The sequence below is a fragment of the Ranitomeya imitator genome, chromosome 3 (assembly GCF_032444005.1).
Source record: "Ranitomeya imitator isolate aRanImi1 chromosome 3, aRanImi1.pri, whole genome shotgun sequence".
NCBI lineage: Eukaryota > Metazoa > Chordata > Amphibia > Anura > Dendrobatidae > Ranitomeya > Ranitomeya imitator.
Window position 1 is genome coordinate 475,426,959 of NC_091284.1, and position 12,889 is coordinate 475,439,847.

The 12,889-nt window shown below is 45.5% G+C and overlaps 1 protein-coding gene across 1 annotated transcript in view; it reads right to left on the reverse strand.

Annotated features, from left to right (window-relative positions):
* Positions 1-4,442: 4,442 nt before the first annotated feature.
* Positions 4,443-12,889, reverse strand: part of TXNDC9 (thioredoxin domain containing 9) — a 34,644-nt gene continuing 26,197 nt past the window's right edge. Inside the window, exon 5 of the mRNA XM_069757522.1 lies at positions 4,443-7,179. Within this exon, the coding sequence (XP_069613623.1) occupies positions 7,059-7,179 (121 nt within the window). The 3' untranslated portion in view covers positions 4,443-7,058. The remainder of the gene's footprint in view (positions 7,180-12,889) is intronic.

The window sequence follows — 12,889 nt, forward strand, 5'->3', positions numbered from 1 at the left end:
AACTTTGCAATAAAGCTATAGTGTGCAAAATTAATAGGGAAAATGTTAATTTGGGTGGAAAATATTTTGGCATGGTGGGGGGGCCCCATTTGAAAGTTCGCACCGGGGCCCATAACTTTGTAGTTACGCCACTGTACTTGTGGCTAGACCAACCTCCAACCCGTTTTGTAAAAATTCTAATATGGATTTAAGAGGGACCTCTTCCCCTATTTTAGTACCGGATGATGAAAGGAATTTCTTCCATATCTTCCCAAACTGCTTTGTTGTAGTCAGTTTCCTACTTTTTAAAAGAGTAGATACCAGCCCTTGAGAGAAACCTCTGCTTTCTAGTAGCTTCCTCTCAAATGCCAGGCTGTCAAGTGTAAGCTCGTAACTTGTGGATGGTGAACTGGGCCCTGGGAGAGTAAGGCTGGGGTCACATTGCGTTTTGGTCAGAGCGCTAACGGACAGCGTTGCACGGCGAAATTAACGCCATGCAACGCGTCCGTTAGCGCTCCCATTGCCCGCAATGTACCAGCGCATTGCTAGCGCGTGTCATTTTCGGCACGCGCTAGCGACGCGCCGGTCTTTTGTAGCGCGCCTCGGACGCTGCTTGCAGCGTCCGCGGCGCGCCCGAGGTCCGTTCCCCGCTCTCGCAGATCGGGGATCTGCGAGAGCGGGGACGTTAACGCGACCCCGAAACGCGACCCTTTAAAAACATTGCGTTAGCGCAATCCGCTAGCGCTAGCGCTAAACGGATTGCACTAACGCAATGTGACCCTAGCCTAAGTTTGGGAGATCTGGGAGTACCCACGGGTCGGATATCGATATTCTCCTCATGCAAGAGAACCAAGGCCTCTTTGGCCAGAACGGGGCTATTAAGATCACATGAGCCCCGTCCTCCCGAATCTTCCTCCGCACTGCCGGAATCAGCGCAAATGGGGGAAACGCGTAAGCCAGCTGATGTAGCCATGGAATCAGGAACGCATCCAACGCCATTGGTTTCCCCAGTGGGGTTATGGAGCAAAAAGAGTTTACTTTTTTGTTTAGGTTGTTTGTAAAGAGGTCTGTGTTGGGTACCCCCCATTTTTCTGTAATCTGGGTGAATATTGCTTGATTTTTCCCAGAAGGAGCAAGATTCATTCTCAAAAGGGTACTTTCTTTTTGGTGTTAACGCCTTCCTTATGGGTTTTTTCCCACTCTTTTTTGATTAGTGCGGATATTGTATCGTTAAGGGGAAAGGCTCTCCTCTTTTTTTGCTCAAGACCTCCGAACATGATGTCCTGTACCGATCTTTTGGGCTGAGAGTCCACTAACCCCATAGTGCTTCTAACGGCTTTAATGAGGCCGTCAGTGTCTTTCAGGGGAAAACAATTGTGACCCTAAGATGAAGAAAAGGATGATGAAGAAGAAGAACAGCAGTCAATCGTATCTCAGTCTACATCATCACTGTCCGTATTAGACACAGGAGACGGGGATCTGTGCCTAGACTTCCTCCGTTTTTTCCCCTTTTAAGGGATCTAAAGGTGTCTTCTACCTGATTTTTTATCAGGGTTTTAAGGTCGGCTGCAAACCCAGGAAGCCCTTCGGACACTGTCTGCTGTATACACGTGTTACAAAGTCTTTTCTCCCAGGTAGCTGGAAGATCTTCTCTACAAAGAGTACAAATCCTATGCTTAGTTTTGCCTAAGCTTTTCTTCCCCTAAAGAGAGACAAATATACCCTTACTGTCACTGACTTTCACGAAGATCACTTACCACCTCACAGACCCATAAATACCGGTTGGGGATGCTCTGCATCTGTCTTTTTGCCGGACGCCGTACTGGACTCCTTGCTATGCTGGGACCTTTGGCGTTCTTTACCGGTATCTTTGTGTCCTTTCTGCTGTCGCCGCTTTTGCTGCTGCTGCGGCGATGCTGGTGGTGGTGATTCAGGTAAGGGTAATGCCCCCAGGTCGCTCATACTTGCAGTGGCTGTGCTGCGCTGTAGGCTGCCGCGGCTTTGTGCTGTGGCTGTGCTGCGGCTGTAGGCTGCTGTGCCACCGAAGCAGCTAAGCAGGGCACCTTTTATGCGGCGGTGATTCCCGCCGCCTAATTTAATCCTGCGCAGTAGCGCTGTTTGCTGGCGCATGCACAATGGCCCACCATCGCGGTAATCCTGGCCAAATCCCGCGCATGCGCAGTTGGTTCCAAGATGGCGCCGCGCATAGCGCGTGTGGAACGCTGCACACCGGAGCCTCCAGATTTCTTTTGCAGCTTGCAGCTGTTTTTCAGGAGGGAGAGCGCCACTCTCCCCGCAGCCACAGAGGGACCCCCCTGGATTGCTGTTTTTTTTAGTATCTTTCCCGAGGAGGTGGCCGCAAGCTCCCTGCCACCTCCCCCGCACACCCTAGAGGCCCAATAGCCCCAGCGGTGGCGCTTCGGGTCACCACACCAGCCGAGGCAGGGGGACCCCCGCTGCCTGAGTCGGACTGATTGGCCCCGGAATCCCACGACGACGTCCTTCTCGTAGGTGAGTCTGTAGGTCTCCCATCAAGGACAGGAAACCAACTGATGTGGGAGAGTGGTACCGCCTTTTTATCTGTAGGTTTCCTGTCCTTGGTGGGCGGATCCCCTCTCACCGTGGTGCCGTCGTGGGCATCAGAGAAATTACTGCTCTTGTGAACAGTTAAGCAAATTGAAGATGAAATTATCTCTAAAAGTTCTAAAGTTAAAGATGGCACATTTCCTTTGTATGTTAGGAAAGAAAATATTTTCATCTTGTAAATTTTAAAAATTACAGAGTGGCATCTTTAAGTGATTGGTAAGATGATCTTTCAAAACTTTTTTTATGAAGCTTCTGTAGAAATTTGCAAAGCCTATAAAGCATTGGATGTCTTTTCAACTTCTTGGTAGGCCAGTGAACCACAGCTCTGATTTTTCTAGAATCCATGCTCAGACCTTCTGTGGAGATATCTCCAAGAAATTGCATCTAGGTTAGTTCAAATTCACATTTTTCCGATTTTCATATAGAGATGATTTTCTTTGCTCCAGGACTAACTGGACAAGCCTATGATGTCCCTCAACGGTATCTATAAATATAAGAATGTCATCAAGATAAGCAACACAAAATGGTCGAAGAAATCTCAAAATACATCATTAATGAAGTGCTGAAAGGTGGCATATCTAGTACTAAAGGTGGTCTTCCACACATGCCTTGGGCGAATCCGTTTGAGATAAGCCCCTCTTTGATCAAGTTTGGTAAAAAATCTTGGCAGAACAGAGCATCTCCAACAGCTCAGCAATTATGGAGAGTGGGTAATCTTATTTCTCTGTAAAAAATACATGGCCGCAGAGTTGAGTTTTTATTCTCTACAAAGAACTAGGGTGCTGGGGATGAGGAAGGTCGAATGAAGCCTTTCTCTAAATTTTCATCCAGGTATTCTCTTAGTACTTTCAATTCTGGTACAGAAAGATTGTAAGCTCACCTAAACTGAATGGTTGCTCCAGGAACCAATTCAATGGGCAGGTGTAAGGACGATGAGGAGGTAGTTGGTTAGCTTTTTTCTTACTGCAGACATCAGTGAACTGCGGGTGCTGATGTGGTAGTTTGTCATAATTCTGATGAGAAATGTCAGAGACTTGGATTGTTTGAGAACAGATGGATTAGTATGACAGTTGTTGTTACAGTACTCAGAGGGAAAGGTAATGAATGGTTCTTGATGCACAGTTGATTAAAGGGTTTTGAATTGAAAACCTGGGATTCCAAGAACAACCGCAAACTTTAAAGAAATAATATGAAAACTAACAGCTTCACGATGATCAGGTTCAATACAGACTTTAAGTTAAATTGTCTCATGAGTGACAGGTCCATTAGATAAAGGTGATCCATCCACAGTTTACATATTTATTGGTATGGATTTAGTCCTTGCAATGTTATCAAGTGTGAATTATAAGTCCATGAAATTCCCTTCTGCTCCAGAATCTAAAAAAGCAGAGCATTGTATTTTTTGTCTCCCAAACCTGTATGGGAATGACAATATGAGAAGATGGTAAAAGTATTTTGTCTTTATTCTGCATTACAGATGAGAAAGGTCTATATTGCTTGCAGTCTTAACATATGGCCGACTTTACCAGGATACGGTAAAAAATTAAATAGGTACACTTTAATAGTAATGCAATGGTCACAAGTTTGTTTAAAGAAATGTGTCCTCATCAGATCTAGAATGGCACCACACTATTGCTGTGTACACCACTAGATCGTCCTCTAACTGACAACAAGTTGTCGTCTTTTCAAAGATTTTGTATCACAATACTGGTATTTTACAGGAAAAGTCCTATTAAGTGATCTGCTGATTGCAGTAGGTTCATCTTCTCTAAACCCAGGAGAGCAGCTATTAGCATACTGAACATTCTGGTGATAAGCTGAGACATTGCCAGAAATAGAAACGGATATCAAATGTAAATAAATAAACACAAGGAAAATATAATTCTTTAGTTTCATCTTTATTTTTAGTCTGTTTAGAAAAAGATCTTAAGTATTTAGTTATGAAAATGGTTTGCATTGCCATATTGATCCTTATAATAAGGCCCAAGGTTCGTACAGAAGGTAACATGGAAGAGAAACTGAATTTATTTGAAGCCTATAAAAGTTCAGTCCCAAGTGGAAACCCATGACCTTTATGCAAACATGTTTTAGAGAGAAGCACACAAGTAGGAGTTCATTTAAAGTACCTGCCATAAATAGTCTGTGGCTTGTCAGAAGGGAATCAGGGTATCACTTAAATGAAGCAGTCTAACTCAGCTGAGCACTGCACCCCTTCAATTCTACTTGACTGTTTCTTGGTACACGTAAATGAAACCTTTCATCTCAGAAAATGCTATTGACCTGTAGATATGAGATTAATCTGCAGATTAATAGTGTTACAATGCCAACCTACTGAAAGTGGGGATACCTGGAGAAAATGAACGTATTTCCTCCCTGGAGCCGCCAGTTTTAAAGAGGATTTACACTATGGATTTAACCCCCTTTCACATGTCCTAAGGCCGGGTTCACATTGCTTTAATAGCAGCCCATTAAACACATACGTTAACGGGCTGCTGTTAACGCAAGTGCCGTTATAGAGCATCTGCTAGCTCTTCCTGTGCTAGCGGTGACGGACCAGGAAACGCTGCAGGCCGCGTCTCAGGGTCCGTCACTCAATGACGGCACATGGCTAACGCACGCCCATTATGGGCGTGCGCTAGCGATGCGTCCGACATTGCATTCAATGGCGGCGTTACCGGACTACGTTACACCACGGTGTAACGTAGTCCGTCTAGCAGACGCCATTAATGCTATGTGAACCCAGCCTAACTCTTCCTAATAATCCGTTTTCTAATATACTTCTATTACCTGCACTGCTGCTGTAAACTCATCTCTGTGTGGCTCTTCTAGTCCTCTGTTGCTATGCAGCCACAGCTACTTCTGATCTGGGTACCAGAGCCGGACGAACCGAGTAGCGCACGTCAATGCAGTCTGATCATGCATGCTCAGATAAGACTTCATTCTCCTCTTTTGCCTGGATGCTGCCGATGCTTTGGAGTACTGACCCTTCAGCTGACAAGCGCTGTGATGTGCTGATAATCATTAAAAAACATATCACAGGGCTTGTCAGCTGAAGGGACAGCACTTCAAAGCTTTGGCAGGATTCAGGCAGAGGAGGAGAGTGAAGCTTGGTCATGCATGGTGCATACTAAGGGTATGTGCACACGCTGCGGATTTTGCTGCGGACCCGCAGCGGATTGGTCGCTGCAGATTCGCAGCAATTTTCCATGCGTTTACAGTACAATGTAAACCTATGGAAAACAAAATCCGCAGTGCACATGCAGCGGAAAAAAAACGCACGGAAACGTAGCGTTGTTTATTCCGCAGCATGTCAATTCTTTGTGTGGATTCCGCAGCGGTTTACACCTGCTCCATAATAGGTATCCGCAGGTGTAAACCCGCATGTGAAATCAGCAAAAAAAAAAAAAAAAAAAGTGGTAAATCCACGGTAATTCCACAGTGCGGATTACCTGCAGATTTACCAAAATCAGACCGGAAAAATCTGCAGAATAATCTGCAGCGTGGGCACATACCCATACTCTGCAAAAGCGTTGAAGTTGGGTCCCTTCAGCTGAAAATCCCGATATATTTTCTAATGATCAGCGACACACAGCAACGTTTGTCAGCTGAAGGGACGACACTCAAAAGCATCAGCAAGAAGCAGGCAGAGGAGGAGAGTGCCGTCACTCACTGGGAGGTAGCCCCATCATCACTAATGACGTGCGCTACTCACTGTGTCCAATTCCAGTCGCAAGATCGGAAATGGCAGTGTCTGCATTACAACAGATTACTATAAGACCTGCTCCGAGATGAACTTACCAAAACAGGGCAGGTAATAGATGTTAGAAAACTGATTATTATGAAGAGTTAGGACATATGAAAGGTGGTTAAATTAGTAGTAGAAAACTTCTAAGAAGTAGGGGATGATTAAAGACATTACTCAAACCATGCTCAGTCAACTCTTAGCGGTGGCAGCAAGCATGCCACTTTAGCTGTTCAGTGAGCTGTCAATCAAAAAGCAGGAGCATGCCTACAGAAGCTGCTGACAGTATATTGAGCAGTGACTGTATCCACTAAGTGCACGCCTCCATGACAAAGCTGGTGGAACTTTCTGATTTAATAAATACCATGTAAATTGTTTATAGGGAACCTAAGTGCTAATTTATTGGTTTATCTCTCCAATAACTCATGGGTGTAAATTAAGAAAAACAAAAACATTTTGCTGTAGATGTATTCTAATCATGTAAGCCATAAAAGGACCCTTCATGTTTATGTCATGTTTGTTGTAAAGAAATAGCTGGGATTAAAAAAAAACTCATTTTAGAGCAGGACGTCAAATGCCAACCTCAACAAATAAACCGAGCTTGTATGAATACTTTTTAATAGGCCAATGTATTTGCACTTCTGTATGGATGGATTGCATATCCCCAGGGAACGATGATCAATGACCTATATCATTTTAGAATCGGACATATAAAGAAGGCTCAGTCACAGAGGAACATGAAGATGTATGCCTAATCGTCATCATCGGAGTCTGAATCGTATTTCTTTCCTCGTATACTTTTCTTCTCCAGCTTTGTGAAGTTAGAACCATATTTCTTCTGACTTTGAAAAGGTGGCTCCATAAGATTTCCACTAGAAAAAAAACAAAAAAAACCCCATAACTAGCCGCAGGATAATAATAAAAAACAACAAAAAAAACTATACACAGAGGTAATAATCTGGCCTTAGTGTATGCATACATCTTAGGCTACGTTCACATTTGTGTTGTGCGCCGCTGCGTCGGCAACGCAACGCACAACGCAAATAAAAACGCACCAAAATGCACGCAAAAACGCTGCGCTTTGCGACGCATGCGTCGTTTTTTGCCGAAATTTGGACGCAAGAAAAATGCAACTTGTTGCGGTTTCTGCGGCCGACGCTTGCGGCAAAAAAAACGCATGCGTCGCACAACGCAGCACAACGCATGTCCATGCGTCCCCCATGTTAAATATAGGGGCGCATGACGCATGTGTCGCCGCTGCGTCGCCCGACGCAAACACGCAAAACGCTAATGTGCACGTAGCCTTACAGTCAAGAGATTACAAGGGTTGTCCTTTTGTATGCACTATGAGGATCCTGGTGATGCATACAATCTTAAAAAAATAATAAAGCACCTAAATATTTTTCTTTCCCTTACAAAGCATTTCAAACCCAAAGTAAAGAACAGTGATGAGCGAATGTGCTTGAATAAGGTGTTATGCGAGCATGCTTGGGTGCTAACCGAGTGTCTTCGGCATGCTTGAATAATATGTTAGAGTCCTCGCGGCTTTGCGACATCTGCAACACATGCAGGGATTGCATAATAAACAGGCAAGCCATGCATAGGTTGTGGCTGTCGAACCGCCGTGAGACATGCAGCCGCAGGGAGTCGAAGATATTTTTCTAGCACGTTGAAGACACTTGGCACCTGAGCATGCTCAGATATGAGTAACACCTTATCTGAGCATGTTTGCTCATCACTAGTCAAAAGCATTAAGCTACTTACTGGTAGCAGCATTTTTCGGAGGCCCATGACAGCACTATGAGAGAGGGGATCCGCCCTTCAGGAACAGGAAACCTACAGATACAAAAGGGCGGCACCTCTCCCCCTGCATCAGTTGTATATTAGAGCCTGAGAGGACTACCGCGGTTAGTAGCACACAAACATACATTATATACAGTTTATGTACAAAAATAATCCATCATATTGAACTATATACCACACGTGAGATCTATCTATCTCATTATATACATTATAGGAAGTGCAACCCCCACGTGAATAGGGAGGGAACTAAGGGTGCTGTCATGGGCCTCCGAAAAATGCTGCTACCAGTAAGTAGCTTAATGCTTTATTCGGACTCCCATGACAGCACTACGAGAGAATTACAGAGATGTAAACTACCTTAGGGAGGGACTATAGCCTGTAGCACCCTTAACCCGAAGGTGAGATCAGAAGAGAACCCCAAGTCCAACCTATAGTGCTTGAAAAAGGTGGAAGGGGATGACCACGTAGCCGCCTTACATATCTGGTCGATGGAAACTCCAGATCTTTCAGCCCAGGATGTAGCCATGGCCCGGGTGGAATGTGCCCTCAGATTCTGCGGAACAGGACCTCCACCTGCAGTATAAGCCAGAGAGATAGCCTCCCTAATCCACTTCGCTAACGTGCACTTTGACACTCTAAGACCTTTCCTGGGACCTTGGAAGGATAGAAACAAAGCCTCCTCTCTCTTCCAAGCATCAGTGACTGAAATATATTCTAAGAGACATCTCCTAACATCTAACGTATGGAGTAACTGTTCTTTGGAATTAGAAGGATTAGGGAGAAATGATGGTAGAACTATCTCCTGAGATCTATGAAAATCTGAGACCACTTTAGGTAAATAAGCTGGATCTGGTCTGAGGACTACTCTGTCCTGTAGAAACTCTGTATAGGGGGACAGCCTAGAAAGAGCCTGTATGTCTCCTACCCTACGAGCAGATGTAATTGCCACCAAAAATGCTGTTTTGAGGGATAGTAATTTAAGTGAGGCTGAATGTAAAGGCTCAAACGGTTCTTTAGTCAAAGCAGAGAGGACTAGATTGAGATCCCAAGGCATTGACCTATTCCTGTGTATAGGTCTGGACCTACTAGCTGCTTTGATGAACCTTGATACCCAATAATTACCAGCAATGTTACAAGAAAATAGGGCCCCTAGGGCTGAGACTTGTACTTTTAGCGTACTCGTGGATAGATTTAGCTCTAGCCCTCTCTGCAGGAATTCTAGAATCTGGTTAATTGGTAAACCCTCTTCGATATTAAAATTTGAAGAGGCCAGAAACTTCCTCCAAGTTCTAGAGTAGATCTTAGTTGTTATGAGTTTTCTACTCTTCATAAGGGTATCAATGAGATTTGGAGAAAATCCTCTGTTTTTTAACAGTGACCTCTCAAAGACCATGCCGTCAAATGGAGACCCTTCACTTGTGGATGGTTGATCGGACCTTGATGAAGTAGGTCCGGGATGTCCGGCAGTACCCAGGGGTCTTCCACCGACATGGTCCTGAGCCAGGAGAACCAAGCTCTTCGGGGCCAGAACGGAGCGATCAGTATGATTCTCGCTTGATCCTCCCTTATCTTTCTGACCACCAGAGGCAACAGGTTTAGCGGGGGGAACGCATATGCCAATCGGAAATCCCATCTGATCAGGAAGGCATCCACTGCCAGCGGATATTCCCTGGGATTCAAGGAACAGAATATTTTCGTTTTTCTGTTGTCCTTGCTGGCAAATAAGTCCACCTCTGGATGACCCCACCTGCGGACAATTTGGTTGAAGATTTTTGAGTTCAGAGACCATTCTCCTTGTCTTAAGGTGTTTCGACTTAGAAAGTCCGCCCTTATATTTTCCTTCCCTTTTATATGCACTGCTGTTAAAGATAGAAAATGGTCTTCCGCTATCCGGAGCAGGCGGTCCGCTATTTCCATCAGGAACTCGGAGCGTGTTCCACCTTGGTGATTCACGTAGGCCACTGCCACCTGGTTGTCGGAGAGGATTTTGACATGGTGACCCTGTAGATACACGAGGAGTTCCTTAATTGAGAATTCAATTGCCATCAACTCCTTCTGATTGGAAGAGGCTGACATTTGGGGGTCCCATAGACCCTGGACTACCACGTCACCCATGTGTGCCCCCCACCCCGTGGGGCTGGCGTCTGTTGTGATTACCCGAGTCACCTGAGTCACCCAGGGAACTCCTGCTGACAGATTGTCTTCCTCTAGCCACCATCTAAGAGATGTAAGAACCCCTGGACTCAATGTCATCTGACCCTGCAAGGAACCCTGTAAGACCCTATCATAATGTAGTACGTCAAACTGTAAAGGCCTGGAGTGGAACTGGGCCCAACGGACGGCGGGGATACAGGAAGTTAGGGAACCTAACAAAGACATAGCCTGTCTAAGGGTCATGGATGGTTTATTAATTGCTTTTAACACCTGTTGTTGGATATGAAGCAATTTATCAGGCGGAAGACAGCATTGTTGGGACTCGGAATTTAACAGCAGCCCTAGGAACCTCTGGGTCTTTAGGGGTTGCAATCGGGATTTATCATAATTTATGATCCAGCCCAGATTTTCCAGTTTAAATATAGCTGTTTTAACCTGAGCCAGGCAATGGTCTACTGAGTTCCCCACTATTAGGAAATCATCCAGATAAGGAACAATGAGAATATCGGATTCACGTAAGTGCGCCATAACCTCCGCAACTACTTTAGTAAATACCCGGGGAGACGTTGAGAGGCCGAAGGGAAGGGCTCTAAATTGAAAATGGCGAACAATACCTCCCATAGACACCGCCACACGTAGAAACTTCTGGAAGTTTTCGTGGATAGGAACATGATAGTATGCATCCTTTAAGTCCACAACTACCATGAAGCAGTGTTTAAACAACATCTTTATTGCAGAACTGATTGACTCCATTTTAAACGTGTTATTAACCAGGTATTCATTAAGGGATTTAAGATTGATAATAGTCCTGAACGACTTGTCTGGTTTTTGAATCAAAAAAAGAGGAGAGTAGAATCCTCTTCCTCTCTCTGACTCCGGAACCTCAATCAGTACATTTTTACGGCATAAAGTCATGACCTCTGACTCTAAGGCCGTCTGCTCAATAGTGGAGGAACGCAAGGGGGTTAACATAAACTTATCACGAGGCCAATGAACAAATTCCAATTTTAGGCCTTCCGATACAATACCTCGGACCCAGACACTATTCGTGATGTTAGTCCAAGCGGAAGAGAAGGTTGACAATCTCCCTCCCACAGGGATTGCTAGTCATTGGTCTGGTTTCTTACGTTCTTTTGAGGAACGGCGAAACATGTAACCCGTACCTCTCCTGCGTCTATCCTCCCATCTAAAATTTTCTCTAGAGGGTGAGGATGCGCGCTTCCTTCCACGACCAAATCTCCTTCTGTTAAATGGACGCCGGTAAGAAGCTGATGACAAATTAGGAAATTTCTTCTTATCATCTCCAGCCTTTTCGAGCAGCTCATCCAAGGTTGGCCCAAAGAGATATTCCCCTTTACATGGGATAGCGCATAATTTGGATCTTGACTGGATATCCCCCGACCAACACTTCAACCATAAGGCTCTACGAGCCGCGTTGGAGAGTCCTGCTGCTCTGGCCGCCATTCTGACCGAGTCCACCGACGCGTCCGACAAGAAAGCCGCAGCATCCTGAATCACTGGAAGCGCACCTAGAATAGAATTCCTGGAGGCGCCTTCTTTAAGCTGGGATTCCAACTGTTCCAACCAGACCATTAGGGATCTGGCTGTACAAGTCGCAGCCACTGCTGGCCTCAAGGATCCGGCTGCCATCTCCCACGTACCCTTAAGGAAGATCTCCGCCTTCCTGTCAAGAGGGTCTTTAAGGGACCCCATGTCCTCGAAAGGTAAAGCTGCTTTCTTAGATGCCTTCGCCACCGCCGCATCTAATTTAGGGGCCTTGTCCCAGGTATCCACATCCGTATCTTCAAAGGGATACCTGCGCTTTAAAGCCGGTGGCAAAGAACCTTTCTTCTCCGGTTTTTTCCATTCCCGGAGAATCAGGTCTTGAATCTTATCAATCACCGGGAAGGATCTGCGTTTCTTGTGTTCCAAGCCGCTGAACATTAGCTCCTGACGGGAAAGCTGAGTCTTAGGCTCTTCTAGGCCCATCGTACCTCTGACCGACTTGACTAACTTATCCACCCGGTCCAGAGGCAGACAGAATCGGCCAGATTCCTCTTCTGATGACGAGGAAGAGAGATTTGAGCGATAAGAACCTTCCTCTTTATCTTCCTCTGACGAATCAGAGATCACCGAGGCTCTCTGTTTTGAACTTCCCGCCTGGGACATAGACCGCAGGGATTCCCTTACTTCTGTACGGATCATCTCACGCAGATTAGCCGTAGAAGCAGATTCTTCCGCTACCTAGGGGAGGACAATAAGGGAGATACCATCTATCTAGCCTGATGTCACTCAACCCTTCCACTCCTGTAAACCTCACCGTCTGTTGTATACAGGAGGCACACAATTTTTTAGGGTAGGAATCTGGTAAGGGAACTTCACATAGGGCACACTCCTTATGTTTCGACTTTGCACTTCTCTTCCCCTAGAATGACAAAGTATAAGGGGCCCGCGTCACTGAGTGAACATTCACGTAGATCACTTACCAGTGTACGTGAAAGAGAAAGGTACCGGAACACGAGGGGGCTCCTTGCCAGTCGAAGCTCTAGATCCTTGCCTGGACGAGCTTTTACGGCTGGACTGGTCACTTCTGATATCCTTTCCCACGGCTTCCTGCCGTACTTT